The following is a 23,669-nucleotide window of genomic DNA, read 5'->3' on the forward strand; positions in this document are numbered from 1 at the left end:
AAAAATGTTAATCATTCCTTCTCCTGCCGCTCCAGTCCACTGCTTAATTGCTAATCTATTTTTTTAAAACACTGAATCTGTTTGAATTCTTGGTTACGAGTCCTTCCTGAAGGGCGCAATGAGAATTTACATCAGGGCTTGATATTTTGACGGGTCTGAGTGGGGAACGTTTATATACATTACAAGATGCTGCACAGATTATTAACTAGTGTATTATATGAACTTAACACATTACAAACAAGTGAAATAAGCTTTCAACATACTTTTTTCAATGCATAATGGTCAATAACATTATTTATTAACAGTTAAAGTTAGAATAAAGATAGGTTATTGTTGATAGTTGACCCATAATCACTGGCAATTATTACCTTTTGACACAGATATTTCTGGTTGGGCTGATTTCTAGAGAATTGTCAGCATGTATAGATGCTGTTAATTTCTCAATCATTCTCCCAAATGCATTATTATCACAACGTAGAGTAATACTGCACTCTGGCTTAAAGCATGCTCTTCCAATTCTGAACAAGAAATTGAGGGACACAGTTCACATAAAACAGACCACATGACTGCAATAACAATCACCTGGCAATTTCTTTGCTTCTATAATTGTTTACCTGACGTTTGAAGTATCAAGTTTTTGGATTTACTTTTCAACCAGAAATCAATTCAAGTATGGAGATGCTGCCAATCATTGAATCTTACAGCAAAGAAGGACATCAGAAACAGCTATCCAATGAGTCACATTCTCCTGCTCTTTCCCCATAGCTCTGCAATTTTTGCCCCTTCCAATTCCTTTTTGAAAGTTACTATTGAGTCCACCACCCTTTTGGGCAGTGCATTCCACATCACAAGAAGTCACTGCATAAAAGAATCCTCATCTCATTTTTTTTTTGTGCCAATTCCCTTCTATCAGTGTCCTCTGGTTACCAACCCTTCTGCCAATGAAAAGGTTTCTCCTTATTTACACTATCAAAACTTTCATGATTTCAAACACCTCTGTTATATCTTCCCCCTAACCTATTCTGCATAATGGAGAACAATTCCAGATAATCTAGACTCTCCACATAACTGAGGTCCAAAAATTTTGTGCCACTCTAGTAAATCTCCTCTGCATAAGGCGACCAGATTTTCAAAAGTCAAATCTGGGACACATTAATAATTATTCATAAATGTCTCAACTTAGCTTCATGGGTTGTATTCTGATTTCAACAAATTAAATCAAGTTCTAGAACTTCCTAGCACATATTACAAGATGTTCAGGCTTTAATCTCAAAAACTGTAGATTTCCTTCTTCATGACCCCAAGGCCTGCTTTTGGTGAAGTTTTAAAGCAAATTGTGAGAAAACTAAGTTCATATTCGAATCAAGTTTGTTCAAGCAATGAAAATAAAAATGAAAGGTTTGTATTGCTCAATAGGATTTTTTCTCTGGAAGTTAGGGAAGTCACTGCGCCGTCACATGTAGGGGACAAAAAAACATAACTTGTCCCACATAAACAACAGCATTATCAGCAAATACAAAACTGCAGGGACATTCAAGAGCCTTGTTTATTTTCATTTGCGCACTTCTAATAACTGCCATTTTCAGCCAGAAGCTGGACTTTAAACTAACAAACACGCCTCAAACGTGGGAGATTTTGTTTGCACCCAGAGCAATAAGCTGGAGAGTTCTTGATCTTTCAATGAAAAGTTTGGTTGAATGTGTCACAGATCAACCGAATTTGCCTGTCACCTCCCTTAGCACTGATTGGTGCTATACCGATGGGTGTCCAACTACCTTAAGTGTAGCTTGTGGTTGGCGGACACTGCTGTCAATCTTCTGCCGTCACACTGAGGCTGATTCCCTCCCAAATCTGGTTGTTGATGAGAAGGATTTCTGCACGTGCGGGAGTGTCCCAGCTCAGGTGCTTAACATTTGGCAAGTGGGCAGCATTCTGATTCCCAGGATGCAACAGAGCACGTGAGATTTTTTTTTGACTTGGCTTGCAGTTGTCATGAAGATATTAATGTATATAATATTATTAGAAATTATTTTAAATTGGGCTTGTAGTAGGGTCTGTGTCTGTGGGTGTGAGTGTGTGCGCCTGAACTGGATTAAAGCCAGCTCATCTGGGTGCTTTGATGTCTAGTAGTTTTGAGATGTTAAACAGTAAAGAAGTTAAAGTAAAGAGTACATTTGCATTTTGTTGAATAAACCATTCATAGACTGGGGGGTGAAATCTTGCACCTAACTAGGAGACACAAAGCAATATGCTTATATTACTAATAAAATTGGTACTATGAAAGGGGTTTTGTTAGAAGAGGTGGAGTTTAAAGGGCCTGATGATACAATGAGAAGTTACATTCAAAGGGAAGGCTGGTATATACAGAAAAGAGTTTTGTGTGTGAGTCAGAGGCTTGCTGCCTGTAAGCCTATAACTGCGAGAAGGAACCAAATTGAAAGAAACGTCATTTTGAATTTGTAAGACAAAATGTGCTTTGCTTAGTGTCTGTTTAAAGTCTATGGGTTATTGTTGCCTTGGGGAAGATTACCTGGGAGTGCTTAATTTGGGGATTTGTTTGCAAGTTATTATGGTAATAACTTGTAGACATGTGTATATGTTCAAATTTGTTGTTAAATTAATATATGTTTAATTTAATTTATATAAAAAACCTCTGGAGGCTTGGTGGTTTCATTTCTGAATTCAGAGTTGCATCTCAAACATACTAATTGAAAATATAGGTTACGACAGCTGATTAAAGTTTCCCTCTGGGATTTTAAATAACTCAGCCTTTACCAGCTGCTGTGTCATTGCAACTGGGAGTTCTTGGCAGGATAGTATTTGTAATTCCTTGATTGGTTTGGAATTGGTGAATCTTAAGGTTATAAGTAGGAGAAGCACTTCGAATTCAGGAGTTGGTCAGGTTTTCTTTTGAAGTGCTGAGACTGCCAAGATGGCTTTGGCAATTGCTAAGATTTGTCTGGGAGTAGAAGATATAATGCATTAGGTTGCAAAAAAATAGCCAAAAGTAAGCTAACAAAGTTGGCAGATAAGTTAAAATTGGGGTTACCTGTGGGGGCTAGGAAATCAGATATAGTTAAAAGTATAGCGCAGCATCTACAGTTGGAAGTGATACCTGACAGTAGTGAGTCAAAGCTGGAGGTAGTGAGACTTCAGTTTGAAATGCAGAAGCTTGAATATGAACAAGCAAAGGAACTGAAAAAAATTTGAATTAGAAAAAAGAAATAGAAATGGCATTTAAAACGGAGCAAGCAGAAAGAAAGGAAGCTGCAACTGGAATTTCAGGAAAAAGAGAAAGAGAATACCTGCTTAAAAGGCTGGAAGATAAAAAAAAAGATCTCGGATTCTGTGGAGAGTTCTGATGATGAAAAAACCTTTAACTTAAAACCTAGTGGGGAGGTGTTTAGATTTGTACAAGCTCTTCCGAAGTTTGAGGAAAAAGATGTTGAAGCGTTCATTATTTCATTTGAGAAGATAGCTAAACAGATGAAATGGCCACAGGAGTACTGGATGTTATATTACATTCTAAGTTGCTGGGTAGAGCGCATGAGATATATGCTTTGCTGTCTGAAGAGGTATCGGTGAATTAAGATGTGGTGAAAAAGGCTATTTTGAGTGCATATGAGTTGGTTCCTAAAGCATACAGGCAGAAATTTAAGAATATGAGAAAACAGCCTGAGTAAACTTATACTGAATTTGAGAAAGTGAAACAAAGTAATTTTGACCAGTGGAAATGGGTGTTAAAAATAGAGACAACACATGCAGCTCTTAGGGAAGTAATTCTTTTTGAAGAATTTAAAGACTCAATCCCTTTGGTAGTGGGAACTCATGTGGAGGAACAGAGGGTTCAAAGTGTAAGACAAGCAGCAGAGATAGTTGCTCATTATAAGTTAGTTCATAAAGCTAAACCTTTTTTTATGTCACCCTTTCAAATTGGAAAAGGTTCGAAAGTAGGAAGGTAAAAGGAAGGTAGGTAGTCAGGGAAGAGGGGTGGCTGGGAATTCCCAGGAAGTTTTTTCTGAGAATAAAAAGGAAGGTGCTGAGGGTAGGGGTGACTATTCAAAAATTGAGGTGTTTTCATTGTAATAAGGTGGGGCACACAAAGTCTGTGTTGGAAATTACTGCGAAAATCTGTTGGAATTATTGGGGTACAGAGAAGTTCTGGAAACAAAAGTACTATGGGTTCTGAGGTTCAGGCACAGGAAAAAACAGTGGTTTGTGTACAGGTAAAACAGGGAGAATCAGTGATAGGTAAAGAAGTGGAAATGTGTTCACAATTTACCCAAGAGATTTCTGAGGAGCAGGTTGCAGAAATGTTTCAAGACTTTGTGTGTGAAGGGAAAGCCTTTCAATGTGTACAGAGTGGAGTAGATAGAGATGTTAAAATTTTAAGAGACACGGGCTATTCAATCTTTATTGTTGTGGGATAGTGATATTTGCTGTTCAGAGGGATTATTGCAGGAGCAGGTGATAATAAGTGGGGTTTATGGAGATGCTAATTCTATTCCGTTGTGGAAGGTAAATTTAGAGAGCAAATGGAGGACAGATGAAGTTATTGTTGGAGTAGTGGAAAAATTTCCCATTGCAGGGGTTCAATTTATTCTGGGTAATGATGTAGCTGGATCACAAATGTGGGTGATGCCTAGGGCAGTTGAGCAGCCTGTAGAAATGTTTTCAACAATAGTTGGTACAGAAGGAACATCCTGGATTGTTTCCTGATCAAAAAGCTCATCGGGAAGAAGATGATAAACAAGGAGGGCAGGCAACTCAAAGGCAAGAAGGTGGTGTTGAAATCCAATTAGCTGGCGCTGTGTTTGATAGCATTGTTCAAGAGGAAAGACTACAGGTCAATTCAACTGAAGTGTTTAATTCAAGGAGGTTAGTGGAGTCATAGAAAAACAATTAAAGCAGTTATAGCAAAAAGCTTATTCAGAAACAGAAGCAAAATATATTTCAGTATTTTATTACCTTAAGGAAGATATTTTAATGAGAAAATGGAGGCTGGATTATGTCTCAGAAAATGAAATCTGGAGGGAGGTGCATCAGATTGTTATCCCATTAGGGTATAGAAATAAGATTCCGAGGATTGCTCATGAAATTCCAATGGGGGGACGTTTAGGAATTAGGAAAACACAGGAAAAGATAGAGGGTTTTTTTGGCAAGGATTGGATAGGGATGTAGTCAAATTCTGTAGAACCTGTCATACATGTCCAGCAACAGGGAAACCACAAGCAGTGATTAAGCCAGCGCCTTTAAATCCAAGACCAACATTTGAAGAACCTTTTACTAGGATGATGATTGATTGTGTAGGACCTCTCCCTAAGACTAAAAATGGAAATTGATACTTACTGACAATAATGGATGTGTCTACCAGGTTTCCTGAAGCGATACCTATAAGAAATATTACAACTAAGATGATTGTGGAGGAATTATTAAAACATTTTTGCAAGATATGGTTTACCTAAGGAAATACAATCAGATCAGGGGTCAAATTTCATGTCACAGCTGTTTAAGGAAGTAATAAACTGTTTTATCCCCAAACTGTTCAAGTCAACAGCTTATCATCTGGAGTCACAAGAAGCTTTGGAAAGATGACATCAAACTTTAAAAAACATGATGAGAGCATACTGTCAGGATTATGCACAGGGTTGGAATAGGGGAATTCCATTGCTGTTATTTGCTATTAGAGACGCTCCTAATGCATCAACTGGTTTTAGCCCCTTTGAACTAGTTCATGGTCATGAGGCAAGAGGGCCACTGAAATAAATTCATGAGAAAATGGTGGGTCAAAATTCAGAAACTATTCTCTTGGATTACGTATCAAATTTCAGGGAAAGATTGGATAGAGCATGTGAGTTGGCTAGGGAACATTTAAAGTGTTGAAAGTGAAGGCCAAAGCTCACAGTTTTGTGTTTGGCGAGAAAGTATTGGTTTTGTTAGCAGTACTAGGTGATTCATTAAATGGAAGATTTAGTGGGCCTTACAGGATTGAAAAGGAATTGAAGTAAATTATTTAATAAATACTCCAGATAGAAGAAAGAAGCAGAGGGTGTGTCATGTAAATATGCTCAAGAAGTACTTTGACAGGGAACAGGGACAAAAAGAGGTATTAGTGATGGTGGATGATGAGCAAGAGATAGAAGTGCAGGTCTCTGAAATTGATTTTCCTCTAATTGAATTGGATAATGAGGGGGTGCTTGAAAATTTAAATTAAATATTGAGTTATCTTCCAAGCAAGTGTCAAGGTGATTTGGAAAAAATATTGCAGCCACACAAACCTATTTGTGGGAATAAATTGGAAAGACAGATTTAGCTATACATGATGTCTCTGTACAGGTTTTATCTTCAATAAGGCAACATCCTTATAGATAAAATCCAGCAAAGTTATCACAAGTACAAAAAGAAATTGATTTCATGATTCAGAATGACAGCATTGAGTCTCGTTGCAGTAATTGGAGTTTGCCTATAGTGCTGGTACCGAAACCGCATAGAACACAAAGACTATGTGTGGACTATCGAAAGGCGAATGCAGTGACAAAAGCGAATTCATATCCTATACCACGGTTGAAAGATTGCATTGAGAAAATGGGGAAATCTAAATTTATCACAAAGATTGACTTGCTAAAAGGATATTGGCAGGTACTGTTGTTGGAGAGAGCAAAGGAGATATCGGCTTTTGTAACACCAAGTGGACTATATCAGTTTAAAGTCATGCCATTTGGTATGAAGAATGCGTCTGCAGCATTTCAAAGACTGGCAAACAAAGTAATTGCAGGTCTAAGCAATTGTGCTGTTTATATTGATGATCTAATTGTTCTCAGTCCTGCGTGCGAGGAACATTTACAGCATCTGGAAGGATTGTTTTCTCAATTACAAAAAGCTAATTTGGTGATGAACTTAGCTAAAAGTGAATTTGCAGAAGCGCAAGTTACGTATCTAGGCTATACCATTGAACATGGTAAGGTGGCTCCGAGAGATGTGAAAGACAAGGCTATCGTGGATTTCCCAAAACGAGAAGTTTTGAGATTTCTGGACATGAGTGAATTTTACCGGAAATTTGTACCAAATTTTAGCCAAGTGGTTGCTCCACTGACTGAACTATTAAAAAGAAACAAGAAGTTTCAATGGACTCTGGAGTGTCAGAAGTCATTTGATAGTTTGAAAACTGTATCAACTATGACACCAGTTTTGGCAGTACCTAATTATGCCAAACAATTCAAGTTGGCCATTGATGCAAGCGATGTAGGTATTGGGACTGTACTGTTACAAGAATATGACACTGGAATTGAAAAACCAATAGGGTATTTTTCAAGGAAGCTGAATGTACAACAGAGAAGATATTCAACGATCGAAAAAGAGACCTTGGGTTTGGTGTTAGCATTGCAGCATTTTGAAATGTATGTTGCAAACAATTCATCAGAAACAATTGTTTATACTACCACAACGCTTTGAAGTTTTCAGGCAAATTTCGAGTCAAAAGTGCAAGACTTTTCAGGTGGAATCTATTATTACAACCATTTAATCTACGGATTATACCTGTTGTGGGTAGAGAAAATTTGGTCACAAATGCATTATCAAGAGTTTGAAGCTTAAAGGAAGATTGCACATTAAAAAAAAACCGGGGGCAGAATCTTCCGGTCAGTGAGTGGGGGTGGGCCCGACACGCCGATGCGTAAAATGACGCACGATGACGTCGGGCGTGTACCGACGTCATCTCGCGCCATCACAATATTTCATTCAGTGGACGTGCACTGGAGTCAGCTGCGCATCCACCAAAATATTAAGGGCCTATTACAGCCATTAAAAAATGAATTCAAGTATTTAAGAATGCTGCCCGTCCAACCTTAAGGTTGGCGGGCAGGCGAAAAGCCCAAGCGGCCTTCGCATTTTTCAGGAAACCTCATCCACGGGCGGGATGAGGTTTCCTGAAGTTTTTATAAAATAAATAAATTTTCCCACCTTTACAAACATGAACCAACTCATGTGACACAGTTTGAATACATTTTTAAATCGATTCTTTAATTATTTACATATCCATTCAATCTCCCTGAGGCAGCTCCGTGCTTTGGGGAGATAGCTGCGCTCTTTTGCGCGCATGCGCAAAAGAGTGCTGGTCCCAACTCTCCCTCCTTCCCCCGTCTGCACATGTAGCGCTTGAGCGCTACCGGCTGCATATTACGCTGGGCGAGCCTTAATTAGCCCGCCTGCATAAAATGGCAGCAATCAGCTCCGCCCCTGCCCCCGACCCCGTCCAGTCCACCCACCATAGGAAAAATCCAGGCCCTGGAGACTGAACTGGAGTGATTTCTGTTGATACCAAGATCTTGTTTATACATGTTATGTTAATGTATGCATCTGATAGTGTAATAAGTATAGGAGATAGTGTGAGATGGGTTATTAAAAAATGAAGCCGTCTTTTAGAATTATGACAGTTCATTATTTAATAGGGAGGGAAAAGTCAGGAAGATATTAATGTATATAATATTATTAGAAATTATTTTAAATTGGACTTGTAAGTAGGGTCTGTGTCTGTGGGTGAGAGTGTGTGTCTTAATTGGATTAAAGCCACCTAGTCTGGGTGGTTTGATGTCTAGTAGTTTTGAGATGTTAAACAGTAAGGAAGTTAAGGTAAAGAGTACATTTGCATTTTGTTGAATAAACCATTCGAAGACTGGGGGTGAAATCTTGCACCTAGCTAGGAGACACCAAGCAATATGCTTATATTACTAATAAAATTGGTACTATGAAAGGGCTTTTATTGTTAGAAGAGGTGGAGTTTAAAAGAGCCTAGTGATAATGAGAATTTACATTCAAAGAAAAGAGTTGTGTGTGAGCCACAGGCCTATAAGCCTACAACTGTGCGAAGGAACCAAATTGAAAGGAACCTCATTTTGAATTTGTAAGACAAAATGCGCTTTGCCTGGTGTCTGTTTAAAGTCTATAACTGGCAGTGATCAATTTGGGGGTTTGTTTAAAAGTTATTATGGTAGTAATTTGCAGACGTGTGTATGTGTTTAAATTTGTTGTTAAATTAATAAATGTTTAATTTAATTTATATAAAACACCTCTGGAGGCTTGGTGGTTTCATTTCTGAATTCAAAGCTGCATCTCAAACATAGCAATTGAAAATATAGGTTATGATGATTGTTTAAAGTTTCCCTCTGGGATTTTAAATAACTCAGCTTCTACCAACTGCTGTGTCATAACAGTAAATGGAGGGCGAGGAGCAGGGTAAAGTGGAGGGGAGCGGAAGTGAAGAGACGCTGATGCTGTGTGTAAGGTGAATTGCAGAATCATCCTAGGCCTCGGATCAAGGAGACCCCCCCATGATTGATGTTGATGGCGTGAGGGGATTGCACAGTGGGGGTCATGGAGGAGGGTCTGAGAGGGGTCAGCAGCAATGGCAGGGGATGGCTTTCAAAGGCGCCCTCCCCAAACCCCTTCCCAATGCTGGGTCCCTGAGTCAGACACCGAGTACCCCCCTCCACCACCCCCACCGGGAGTCCGCAAGCAAACATGTCAGGGTTTGTCTGTCATGTCTCTGCATGGCAAGCCCCCTGCCCACCACTGGGTTAAGACCAGCAGTGGCAGGATGAGGCCCCTGCCATCAAACCCACCACAGGGGAGGGCACAAGATTCCACCTTTTCTCCAGGCTGACATTAGGCTGACTGGCCTGTGATTGTTTAAAAAAAATGATGGTTTAAAAAAATGGAGAGGGAGAAACCTGTCAGAGGTGCAATATTTGCTACACACTAATTTTCTGGCACCATTCCCATATCTTAAGGGGGAATGGAAAATTTTGGACAGAGCCTCTGTTACATTTACTTCCTTCAGCAACCCAAAATGAATTCTATACAGACCAGCCAACCCAAAATTAATTTTACACAGACTGAGATGTCACTATAGCTTGTTTTTTTTTCCCCAAACACTATCTCCAAATGTAAGATATGCTACAAAATAGTTATTTTCTTCCTCCAAAGTGAAAGCAAAAGAATGCTTGGTCTAATAGATTTCATGAAGCAGTGTGGTTGCAAATTAGGCTCATCATGTTTGAAATTTTACATTTTTGTACTGCCAGCAGTAAATGTTTTCCTCTGATGAGCCGCTGTACATAAAAAGGGACATCTAGGGCAATTTAATCAATAAACACTTACTCTTGTAGGATTTGCAGACCTTGCCAAGCCATTGAGATAAGCTGATATTTCAAAGCTGTTCCGCACATTATGCACAAGCCTGAGCACATGAAAAGGTTTCCACTTATGTGCTGAATTCTCCACTTCATGAGAAAGTCATCCAGAAATGTCTAAACTAGGCATAAAGGCTATCTTTAATAAAGGCTAGATTGGAAATCACAGAAGCAAGTGGAAACAATGTGGAAATGTTAAGGTATTAAATTAATTTTCATTCACCACAAAAAAAAATGTAAAAATTTTAAAACATGATCTCACACTCCTTCCCCACACCAGGTCGCTATCCTGCCTCCATTTCTCAGATTTAGCATAAGGTGGCTGAACCATGGCTGAAACCAGCTAACAGATATGGATAGATAGTAAGGAAGCAAAAGCTACCAGTAATAATCTGGCTAAAACCTCAACTTGTTCAGATTCAAAAGACTTGCTGATCAAATAATTCTTGAAAAAAAAAAACTATTTTTGCAGGGCTGTGAGATCAGCAGGGATGGGTTCCCTGCCGACTCTTCAGGTGGCAGGGTGGGAAACCCTGCCATCCAAAAAATCTTGCCCATGGAGAAGCATCTGTAACTTTGTAGATGGATGGCTGAGTCACCTTTCTCATCAATTTTTATCCATGGGCTTGAATTTTACTCTTGGCGGGTGCACATGATCAACGGACCCAGGACCGGTCGGGAAACATGCCCCCAACCGCAATTTCATGCAGGCTGGCCAATTAAGGCCCACCAAGCGTGAAACGCGTCTTCCCAAATGGTCAGGAAGGGCTGGGCGGGGGCCTGTCGGGCACCGGGCCCAATGGCTACCAGGCGGCGGTTTAAAAACAGCAGAGGCAGCTCCTTGGAGGCTGCCAGGGTAGAATCATATATTCTGACTTCTAGAGAGTGAAGCTATGGCCTCAACAACGGTTGGAGAAACCAGGCGTGTGGGCAGGTCAGGTGAACACTCGGCCTCTCAGTTTTCAGACGAGTGCCTCATGGTGCTCTTGGAGGAGGTGGTTGCCAGCAGGGACACCATCGTTCCCAGAGATGGAAGGAGGAGGCCACCGCACCAGACAAAAAAAGCTTGGGAGGAGGTGGCAGCCGAGGTCAGCAGCCATGATGTTGTGCGGCGCACATGGGTGCAGTGTCGCAAAAGGTTCAACGACCTGCTGCATTTGGGCAAGTACCATATTGGCATGGATCAGTGTGGAGAAGTATTAAGGGCTGGGGGTCCCCCTGTGGAGCTCAGGGGGTTAGAGTCTGAGGGTCAGTTGTCAATGACGCCGGAGCTGGCCAAGGGGGTAAGCCCTGGCTGCGTGGACTGAGTGCCTTGCGACTCGAGGGCCGTGACTTGGGTGTGCCCTGCAAGGTGTTCCTCATGTGGGGGTGGCCAGGCTGCAATGAGCTGCAGGTAGAGAGTGGACTAATCAATGCTCCTCTGTCCTTTCAGGAGAGGACGAGCCATAACCACATTCAGAGGTTACAGTCAGACGGAGGCCCCCCAAATCCCATAATATAGTTAATATTGACCAGATTGGAGTAGAATGCCTTGGAGCTGGAGAGCCACCACCCACCTTGGTCAGACGGTCGTGGAGAGGCTGGGATGTCAGATGAAAGTAAGAGTGCAGTGCACAGGGTTGAGACTTCAGATGGCGCAAACGTTCTAGTGTAGTCTCTTTATTGATGGGATTCTCAAAACCGGAGCCCCCATTGATCACTGAAAGACAATGGCACCATGATGCAAATCTTCATTGTCTCAACAGGGTGCCTGGCATGCAGTGACAGTGCGATAACTTAAACTAATGACATGTTATTGTTCTCCCTTAGGTTCGCCAGCAGGCACTCGCTCAAAGCACTCTGAAGAGCCATCCCTGGTGCCAGAGGACCGCCAGGCTTCAGCTGCACCTGCATCACACCTGTTCTCTGAACCAGGCACCAGCGCAGATACCAGCACCTCAGCAGGTATTAGATCTTTGGCTAGAATGTCAGTAAACAGTGGTGAGAGCACTTCACACTCGCTTGAGGTGCAGATGGAGGCAGAGAGTGCCAGGGCGCTGGCAGTTGGAGAACTGGAGACCAGGACCATGCTCAGTTGAAGGACGGATAATGAGCTCTGGAGTCATCCATTAGGCAGCAGATGCTGGACGTCCAACGGGACGTGTGGGAGGATCTGGCGGAGATCCATAAGAGTCTGCATGCCATTGTCTCTGGTGTATAGAAGTCCTTGCAGAGCATGAGCACTGCGTTGACCCTCATGGTCAAGGGAATGATGGCTCTCATGGAGAGGCAGCTGCAGGGACAGAATAAGGGGTTCCTGGGGTTGCGCTCAGACCTGCAAGCCCTGACAAGGTAATAACCTCAGGTGGTCAGTGCAAGCGTGGGAGATGGATAAGTCACCCAGTATGCCAGATAGGGGCCTATCAATCAATGGTGAGCAGGGAGGCCCAGAGCGACCTCACGTTGGCGCATGAGCTGCTTGTCATCTCTGCGGGTTCCTCTCAAGGCGCTGTGGATGATAGCAGCAGCTCTTCCACCCCTCTGTCAGTGACCGTGGCATCTGATGATGCTGCGGTGACTGGGGCAATGCCAGCCATGACACTGTGCATTCCCTCCCAGGCGGTGCCAGCACAGGCTCCAATGGCCAGAGGACAATCACCAAGGTCATCAAGGCCAACAAGACAGCACAGTCAACAGGCTGGCTTCCAATGTCGCTGCCAATGAGAGGGGGGCACCAAGATGCAGCACTCATATGTTTAAGGCACCATGAGCACAACAGGGACTGGTCATGGGTGATCTATTCCACAACGAACAGAAGATAACACATTTATATGTTTACTGGTGTGGAAATGAACACCAGAGATGGTAATGTTAATTTGTTTTGAGCGTGAAAATTACATAAATTTTGCTTTTGTCGTAATGGCCTGAGTATGCTTCACTTCTTTTAGTGCAGGGTACGCCAGTATGTAATGCTGGACATCAGTGGCTCTAAATTTTATTGCATAGGCACTGAGTTGTCTTTGGGTTGAAACGAAAGGGTCATTTCAGACATCCAGGATGGAGGCGTCAGCCCTGGCATGAGGTGGAAGCAGATCTTTGGTAGTTGAAGGAGCATTGGATCAAGGCGTCCCTGCCTCCCTGGAAGTTACCACGGTCTGCTTCCACGCCCTCAGCATTCTCCTCACCGTGCTCCTCTTTGGACTCATTACTGGATTCATCCTCTGTGTTCTGTGGAGTTGCCTCAAGATCCTCTTCCTCCAGTGGGTCTTCCTTTGCCAGATTGTGGAAAGCGCAGCATGCAACCACTATCAGTGACACCTGCTCTGTTGGGTATTGTAGTGCTCCCCCTGAACGGTCCAGGCATTGGAAGTGCATCTTCAGAAGATCTATAGTCCTCTCTATCACCGCCCTTGTGGAGACATGATTCCAATTATAACACTGCTCTGCCTCTGTTCTTGGGTGGCAGAGAGGCGTCACAAGCCACCTTTTCAACTAATAGCCCTTGTCACCCAGCAGCCATCCACCCAGTCAGGCTGGAGCACTCAACAGCCTTGGCACCTGGGAGTGTCTCAGGATGTATGCGTCATGGGAGCTGCCAGGGTACCTTGCACAGCCTTGCAGAATCTGCGTCCTGTGGTCATAGACCATCTGGACGTTCATTGAGTAGAATCCCTTCCTGTTGACGAAGGCACCTGGCTGACCCGCTGGCGCATTGATGGCCACATGTGTGCAGTCGATTGTACCCTGGATGCGAGGAACCCAGCAATCGCTACAAACCCTCTGGCTTGCACAGCCTGGCTGGCCTCACCAGGTGGAAATGAATTAATGTCATTATCCACTTGAACAGAGCTTCTGTCACCAGCTTGACAAAACTGTGATCAGCTGATTGGCAGACTCCACAAAGATTCCCCACTGACCCCTGGAAAGAGCCGGAAGCATAGAAGTTGAGGGCCACTGTGACTTTCAGAGCAACTGGCATGGTGTTTCCACCCACACGTTTGGAGGTGATCTCAGACCCAATCATCTCACAAATGGAGGTCACTGTCTCCCTGGAGAGACGAAGCCTCTTTCGGCATTGCATCTTGGACATATTGAGTAGCTGCATCGCTGCCTGTAAATCCTGGCAGCAGTATAATGGCATCTTCTGCAGCCCCTTCCTCCTTGGGCTACCTGCTGGCCCTGTGTCCCTTGTGCCTGCGCTTCTCCTTCCACAAGTCGCTCCCCTCGCCTCCTCTCCCTTCTGCCCCTCTCTTCCTCCTCCTCAGAGGTGCCTCCAGTGGAGAGCACAATCCCCATTACCAGGTTTACAGAAGGCTGTCTGATACCTGGAAGGATCCACATAGTCAAAATCCTCCGGGGGCCTTGGAGACACAATTGAGTCCTGAAATGGAACCTGGAAATGCTAAGAACTGAGATGAAGTAGCAAACATCTCCTAAACTCCTCAATACTCACAATGGCAAAGCTGCTGACCCTTTTTATCCCAACCTTGAATGAGGTTTTGCAAAATGTGGGATGTCCACCTGCCTGTTTTTCCTTTGCGACGAGCGCAAAATCGCATGGGCAATGTAAAATCTGGATCAAATGGATTTTTAATGGCCTTAAGTGGCCTTTTAATTGATGGCGGGCGCAGCTCAGACGCCCGCATATGCCCGCCGACCTGAAGATTGCACACATGTGGGATGTTGGGATGCTCGCCCGATGTCTTCTTGCGCGATTTTACGCCCGATCGGGTCGTGCACGTGACCGCCCGCAAGGCGTTAAATTCTGCCCATGGTGTTTGTCATCTCTTACCTTTCATCTGAATTGCTAACATCTTGATTTACAACATTCATGTTCTATTATCTCACTATGAACACTGTTCTCAAAAGGTTCCTGTGTGCCAGAAGATGAAACCAATTACTTAAATGCCTCATAGATAAAACTGTAAAGTCAATTCTGACAAAGTACTGGCATACTAACTAGAGTGCTGCTGGCCCTACTAAACTTTACTTCTTAAAACTGTGTTGTGTTTCCCACAAAAGCGGGATGGTTTTTCCTCTGTAATTCTGCTCCAAATTTTGTGCAATAATGGTGAAATAGTGGGGAAAATTGAATAGCCCTGGAAATGAAAATACTACAGGATGTAAAATGGGCAACCAATCCACTATTGTGAATTTTTCACCCAACAGTAAAATTACAAATTCACCCCAATGACAACTAGCTCGGAAAAATGGGTGAGTCATGGCAAGGTGTAGAAGTTCTACCCTAACTCTCCTGGATCGGAAAAAGCTGATCCATTCTTTTCAACATCACAATCATTGAACAGCACAAGTTTTTCATTTGTGATCCTGTTGCTGTTGGCAGCAACCCATTGTCACGATCAATGGTCAACTCATAGCAGTTTCCCCTGGTCCTGAGCTTTATGGAAAGGAACATGCAGATTCACAGCATGCAGATCAGAGGTAACCCTACTGCTCAATCATCTATTGCTATGCCCTCCAATTTTCTTCACTTTTCTCCTAAGGGTACTGATTCTTGTTGTGGCGCAGCTTGTGGGTTTCCCAAGTGGCTTTCTTCAAGTGCGAGCTAAGGCAGTTAATGTATAGTAAGATATTTTCCCATGGAAGGTTTGAGAGCTGAGTCTTAACTTCATTATCATATGTTGTCCACTAAGCCTTACTTTCCAACATGGGTTATTGGCTCATAAGCAACAGCAAGAACTCTAGCTGGTATTCCTCTCTCTAGTCCAAGAGTGCAGAGACAAATCCCAGTTGAAAGGAGCTAACTCAGCGCACACTTAGAGCCTTCCTAAATTGCACATACAGTACCTCATGGGGCAATTGTAGGAGCTATTTTTCCACTTTACTTTAGCATGCACTGCACGAGAAGTCTGAAACCGTAAAAAATCTACAAACACATCATACACAAGCAAGACAAATCATCAACAAAAAGGCTAACAACTCCATAATTCAGTCAGATATCAGGTCACACCTAGTTACAGGAATCTAACTATAAATTGCAATACTTACAAGATGTTCGCTGCAACTGGGCATTCTGGAATCTTCTACAATCAGTGAAGATCCAAGATAGCTGGTTGAATCATCCTGAAAGAAAACAGATCATGTTTCAACATTTCAAGAATGAAGTGAGCACTCCGAAGTCTTGACCTTACACACAAGTTATGCTGGTACATCTAATAGCTAGGTTCAAATCCAGTTTCATCAATACCAGCTGCTGTCAGTGTTTTGCATAGACAATACATGAGTTTTGTTTCTGTTCTTCATAATTATTCCCACCTTCATCACCTGAAAAGATCATTAATTCACCAACTTAAACCATCCTTTGATCATTGCATGATATTTTTTGTCCTAAAACATGGAGCATGCATAGAAGAAAGAAGACACAAAGGCCTGGATTCTCCTCCCATCGGTGGGCTTGAGTGGTGATCCTAAAGCCAGCCCACATCACATTTTTCATCAAAGAGCCAGATAAAGCAGCTATCTTGGAGGCATCAACCAGCGGAGGCACTGTAGAAAAATCCACAAAAATGTGTCTTCAAAATGGAGGCAGAAGCCAGACTGAACTATGGGATACTAAATGACTGTAAATGCTTATAACAATAAAGCATTTTCACAAAAATTGCAGAAGCATATGCAATCAAGGCCATAGGTCCAGAGATAGCTCAGAAGAAGAGATAAGCATGTTACCCTCTAAATCAAAATAAAACTCCAAGGGGATAAAAAAAACGAGGGGTATCAAATCAATAGCTCATTTTATCTCTCTCCAGAAATCAGGAGAAGAAAATTTCCAAAGTGGGCAGTAAGTGGAGAGCAGAGACAGAAGTTAAAAGAGCGCGAAAAAGGGGTGAGACCGAGAGTGGGATCGAAAGTTTAAAGAACTCGAGATGCGGCAAGACAGAGTGGAGCCGGAGAGTTAAAAGAGCACGAGAAGGGGTGAGACTGAGATAAACACAGTAAATTCTAGTATACATAGGAATTATTCTAAATTAAGATAATAATTAAAATAAATTAGTAAATACTGTAGTAAATGCATTATATAAAAGTATAAGGTATGTCAGTGCAGCTCGGCCATGTGGAATGTGCATATTGCAGGACATGGGAAGTCCTGCAGGCACAAAGTGCCCTCGATGACTACATCTGCAGAAAGTGTCACCAGCTGCAAAAATTTGAGCTCCAAGTTGCGGAGCTTGAGCAGGGGCAGGAATCACCGCAATGCATCCACAAGGCTGAGGATTATGTGGATAGCATATTTAGAGAGGTGGGCACACTGCAGCTAAGGAGTAAACATGCAGAGAGGGAACGGGTGACTGCCAGAGTATATAAGAGAAACAAGTAGGTAGTGCAGGAATCCCCTGAGGTTATTGCGCTCTCTAACTGCTTTTCCATTTTGGATACTGGTGAGCGAGGTGGTTCCTCAGAGGACTGTAGCAAAAGCCAAGTCCGTGGAGCCACAGGTGGCTCAGCTGTACAGGAGGGGAGGAGAAAGAGTGGAAGTGCTATAGTAGTAGGGGATTCCATAGTTCGGAGAGCAGACAGGCATTTCTGCGGCTGTAGACGTTACTCCAGTTGCATGTTGCCTCCCAAGGATGTCTCAGAGCGGCTGCAAGACAGTCTTTTGGGAAAGACTGAACAGCCAGAGGTCATGGTCCACATTGGGACCAATGACACAGGTAGGAAAAGGGATGAGATCCTGAAAGCAGATTTTAGGGAGTTAGGAAGGGAGTTAAAAAGCAGGTCCTCAAGAGCAGTAATTTCAGGATTACTCTCAGTGCCACGTGCTAGTAAACAAAAGAATAGGAAGATTCAGCAGTTCAACACATGGCTGGAGAAATGGAGTAGGAGGGAGAGCTTTAGATTTCTGAGACTTTGAGATCTGTACTGGGGCAGGTGGGACCTATACAAGAAGGGCAGGTTACAGCTTAACAGGACTGGGACTAGTGTCCTCACGGGGAGGTTTGCTAGTGCTGTTGGGGAGGGTTTAATTTAGATTGGCAGGGGGATGGGAACCTGAGGGGAAATTCAAAGTGCAGAGGAGAAAAACTGGCAGTGGGAAGTAGTAAATATCAACTGCTAATGAGGATATATCAGAGAGTTGTATCAAGGTGGATAGAATGCTTAGAGAGTTTGATAGAATTAGAGTAGGCAACAGTAAGTCATTAGATAGGGTCAGAATAAGCAGGAAAGTAAAAAAGCCTAAGTCAGGGCTAACATGCATGTGTGTGAATACATGGTGTGTGATTAATAAGATTGGCGAACTGCAGGCACAGGTTAACAAATGGAATTATGATATTATTGCTATAACAGAGACCTGGCTCAAAGGAGGTTAGGACTGGTCATTAAATATTCCTGGGTACTAGGTGTTTAAGAGAGACAGGAAAGGAAGAAAGGGGAGTGGGTGGAGGAGGGGGAGTGGCAATATTGGTTAAAGATGGCATTAGAGTACTACAAAGAGTGGATGTTCCAGAGGGGTCAAGGACAGAATCTCTCTGGCTAGAGGTAAGGAATGGGAAGCCGGTGTCCAGTGGCGTACCACAGGGATCTGTGCTCGGTCCCCTATTGTCATTTATATAAACGACATAGATGACATTGTGGGGAGTAGGATTAGTAACTTTGCGGATGACACAAAGATTGGCCGGGTGGTTAACAGTGACGTTGAGTGTCTTGGGCTACAGGAAGATATAGACGGGATGGTCAAATGGGCAGATAAGTGGCAGATGGAATTTAACCCTGAAAACTGTGAGGTGATACACTTTGGAAGGAGTAATTTGACAAGGAAGTATTCAATGAACAGCATGACACTAGGAAGTTCTGAGGAACAAAGGGACCTTGGCGTGTGTGTCCATAGATCTCTGAAGGCGGAGGGGCATGTTAGTGGGGTGGTGAAAAAGGCATATGGGACACTTGCCTTTATCAATCAAGGCACAGATTACAAAAGTAGGGAGGTCATGTTGGAGTTGTATAGAACCTTGGTGAGGCCACAGCTGGAGTACTGTGTGCAGTTCTGGTCGCCACATTATAGGAATGATATGATTGCACTGGAGGGGGTACAGAGGAGATTTACCAGGATGTTGCCTGGGATGAAACATTTTAAGTTATGAAGAGAAGTTGGATAGACTTGGGTTGTTTTCGTTGGAACAGAGAAGACTGAGGGGCAACCTGATCGAGGTGTACAAGATTATGAGGGGCATGGACAGGGTGGATAGGGAGCAGCTGTTCTCCTTAGTTAAGGGTCAGTCATGAGGGGACACAAGTTTAAGGTGAGGGGCAGGAGGTTTAGGGGGGATGTGAGGAAAAACTTTTTTACCCAGAGGGTGGTGACGGTCTGGAATGTGCTGCCAGGGAGGGAGGTGGAGGCGGGTTGCCTCACATCCTTTAAGTAGTACCTGGATGAGCACTTGGCATGTCATAGCATTCAAGGCTACGGGCCAAGTGCTGGTAAATGGGATTAGGTAGGTAAGTCAGGTGTTTCTCACGTGTCAGTGCAGACTCAATGGGCCGAAGGGCTTCTTCTGCACTGTGATTCTGTGAAAGGTATAATAACATTGATTAGTGTAGGATATAGACCACCAACTAGTGGAGGGGATGTGGAAAAACAAATTTGCAAAGAAATTACGGAGAGGTGCAAGAGTTATAGAGTAATCATAATAGGGAACTTCAATTATCCAAATATAGACTGGGATAGGAATAGTACAAAAGGACAAGAGGCGCGAGAGTTCCTGGAATGTGTTCAAGATAATTTACTACAGCAGTATGTTTCCAGTCCAACAAGAGAGCAGGCACTTTTGGACCTGGTTCAGGGGAATGAGTTGGCCCAAGTGGATCAAATGTCAGTGAAAGAGCCTCTAGGGGACAGTGACCATTGTATTATTAGGTTTGGGTTAATCATGAAAAAGGACAGAGAACAATCCAAAGCAGGGATAATTAATTGGGGGAAAGCCAACTTCATTGGGATGGGAATGCACCTGAGTTGAGTGAGTTGGAATCAAATGTTGGCAGAAAATACAGGGGCTGAACAATTAGCCACCTTCAAAGAAAAAGTATTGCAGGCAATGTCAAGGTATATTCCCTCGAAGGGGAAAGGATGGACAAATAAATACAGAGCACCCTGGATGATGAGAGAGATAGAGGTAAAGGTGAAAAGGAAGAAGCGTGCGTATGCCAGGTGTCAGGTAGAAAATACAATGGAGAATCAGGCTGAATATAGAAGGGCTAGAGGGGAAGTGAAGAAGCAAATAAGAAAAGCAAGGAGAGAGCATGAAAAGAGGCTGGCAGAGAACATAAAAGGGATCCCAATGTCTTCCATAAGCATATAAATAATAAAAGAGCAGTAAAAGAGTAGGGCCAATTAGGGGCAAAAAAAGGGATTTGCATGTGGAGGCTGGAGAAATATCGGAGGTGTTGAAAACGTACTTTGCATCTGTTTTTACAAAGGAAGGGGTTGCTGCTCAGGCTGAGGTGAGAGAGGTGGTAGAAGAACTTACAAACAAGAGGAAGGAGGTGTTGGAAAGGCTATCTTTACTTAAAATAGATAAGGTACCAGGACCGGATGAGATGCATCCAAGGGTACAGAGGGAAGTGGGAGTGGAAATTGCAGAGGCATTAATGATAACCTTCCAGTCTCCCTTAGACACAGAGAAGGTGCCAGAGGGCTGGAGAACTGCAAATGTTACCCCCTTGTTCAGAAAGGGGTATAAGGATAAAGCTGGCAACTACAGACCAGTCAGTGATAGGGAAACTTCTGGAAACTACAGTACAGGATAAAATCAATAATCACTTAGACAAATGCAGGATAATCAAGGAAAGCCAGCATGATTCACAAAGGGAAAATCATGTCTAACTAACTTGCTGGAGTTTTTTGAGGAGGTAACAGAGAAGGTTGATAAAGGAAACGCCGTTGATGTGGTGTATATGGATTTTCAAAAGGCATTTGATACAGTGCCATACAATAGGCTTGTGAGCAAAATTCTAGGTCATGGAATAAAAGGGAAAGAAGGAATTTGGATAAGAAATTGGCTGAGTCACAGGAAACAGAGTAGTGATAAATAGTTGTTTTTCAGATTGGAGGAAGATCGGTAGTGGAGTTCCCCAGGGATCAGTGTTGGGACTCTTGCTCTTCCTGATATATATTAATGACCTAGACTGTGGTGTGCATGGCATGATTTCAAAATTTGCAGATGATACGAAAATTGGAAATGTTGTCAGCTGTGATGGGGATAGTCTTGAACTTCAAAGGGGCATAGGAATGTTGGTGGATTGGGCAGACAAGTGGCAGGTGAAGTTCAATGCAGAGAAGTGTGAGGTGATTTGTTTTGGCAGGAAAGATATGGTGAGACAGTATTAAATAAAGGGAGAGCCTCTAAAGGAGATGCAGGAACAGAGGGACCTCGGTGTATACGTACACAGGTCATTGAAGATGGCAGGGCATGTTGAGAGAGTTGATAAAGCATATAATATCTTATGCTTTATTAATAGGGGCATTGAGTACAAGAGCAAGGGGGCCAAGTTGAACTTGCATAAGAAACTAGTTACACTCATCTGGAGTACTGCGTCCAGTTCAAAGATGTGAAGGCATTGGAGAGGGTACAGAGGAGATTCACAAGAATGATTGCCGAGATGAAGAACTGTGGCTATGAGGATAGATTGGGACTCTTTTCCTTGGAGAAAAGATGGCTGAGAGGAGACTTGATGGAGGTATTCAAGGTCCTGAGGGGATGAACAGGATAAATAGTGAGAAACTCTTTCCACTCAAGAGAACATCAAAAACTAGAGGGCACATATGCAAAAGGGTGGTGGAGGCAGGTCTGATCGAAAAGGGAATTGGGCTGCTATCTGAAAAGAAAACATGCAAGGTTACAGGGATAAGGCAGGGGACTGGGACTATTGTGGAACGCTCTTTTAAAGAGCCAGTGCAGACTCGATGAGCCGAATGGCCTCCTTCTGCACTGTAAAGAAACTGTGATATTGCAATTTATGGAAAACCTAGACCAAGCTTGTCCAACCCAAGGCCGGTGGGCCACAACCCGGCCCCTCAAGCCTCGGCATCTGGCCCGGAAGCCAATGTTCAAACTACAAGTAAATCCAATGAAAGACTCTGCAAAGGGCTGCTCCTCCAATCACAAGCCATTTCTCTCCTGTGTTTGCTGCTGATAGGCTTATCAGTAGGCCTATCAGCAGCAAATTCTGAAGAGAATTGGTCTCTCATTGGAGGAGCAGCAAGCGATGGAAGACCGAATGGCTTCTCTTTGTTTCCATAGCACACACTCTCACTCTCTCATTCTCCCACGCAGGTGCTGGCCCCCTAAAGGAGCACAGGGCTCAAGATCACACAGTGGGTTGGGGAGGCCACAAGGAACAGCAGAGCTGCAGCAACAGTGCCTTTCTGTACCCCGCCCATTGGGGCAGAAGGAGTCCCAGACATGGCAGAATGGGGAAGTGCATCCTTTCACAGGGTTCCAAATACCTCCTCAGTAAGATGTCCAAACCTCCCGGGCCCGGGTGGGGTGTGAGTGGGTCTGGGCGAGTGAGTGCGTCTCTGGGCAACAGCGAGAACCCGGAGACTGGGAGTGAGCCGGACATACACACATACCCTGCCCCCTTCCTCCTCCCTCCCAAAAACCCAATCTGTAAAGCAGGCCAAGAAAAGAGGGAAACCCAGGCTGAAAGGCCAATCCCCTTCCAACCCCTGCTTTCATATGAATTCCACTGAGGCCAGCACAGTGTGTGCGCCACCAGAAGCAAATGCCAGGTCAGTGTTAGTTAAACCCAACTCCTTGGCTCAGTCCTAGTCCCCACCCCTTCGCTTGTTAGCAGGACTTGGGGCCGAGACTGTCTCACTCTAGCTCAGCTTCTTAAGCAGAAAGGCAAAAAAGGTTTTATTGGTTAACTCTGCTGCTTGGCACTTTTTCTGGTTATTTCTATGAATTGTTTTTCTAAAATTATTTATTGCTTTGACACCAATTTTTAAAAAAAATTCATGTTTAATGTTGTGCCAAACCCTGCCAAAATTTGCTTGTAAGCCCCATGAGTGAGAAAAGAATTGAAATGTGCCCCTCCATGCAAAAAGGTTGGACAAGCCTGATCTAGACCAATGCATTTTAAAGTGTTCATCATGTGCAAACTGGGGTCAACATTGATTCGTAACATTGTCAGGAACAATTCTTGGACGTTGGCAGTTTTTTTTACTCTTCAGAGCAGGTCTTAAGGCTAATAGTATGCTATTACCAAGAATATAATGGCAGACAGTCTAATGGTACATTAATACTGTTGAATCAATACTTAAACATATTTTGTTTGCATTTTACTAAGTATCCCATGGGCATTGTTGGTTTCAACTTTGAAAACAACTTACCTTGGGCAATCCAAACATAATTTTGGCACTTCAAACATAATTAATCATGAAAGAAATAATTAAATATAGATTCTGTTCCTTTAGCCAGGAATTGTTTAATCCACTTACTCGCAGCAACAATGCAATAGTGCAAAAGTAATCTTCACAAGAACATT

General features: G+C 43.2%; 1 protein-coding gene across 1 annotated transcript in view; it reads right to left on the reverse strand.

Moving 5' to 3' along the window:
* Positions 1–23,669, reverse strand: part of LOC144694788 (uncharacterized) — a 144,466-nt gene that overhangs the window by 51,681 nt on the left and 69,116 nt on the right. The window contains exon 2 of the mRNA XM_078565386.1: positions 16,176–16,250. Coding sequence (XP_078421512.1) covers positions 16,176–16,250 — 75 coding nt within the window. The remainder of the gene's footprint in view (positions 1–16,175; positions 16,251–23,669) is intronic.

This window comes from Cetorhinus maximus, chromosome 2 (assembly GCF_964194155.1).
Source record: "Cetorhinus maximus chromosome 2, sCetMax3.hap1.1, whole genome shotgun sequence".
NCBI lineage: Eukaryota > Metazoa > Chordata > Chondrichthyes > Lamniformes > Cetorhinidae > Cetorhinus > Cetorhinus maximus.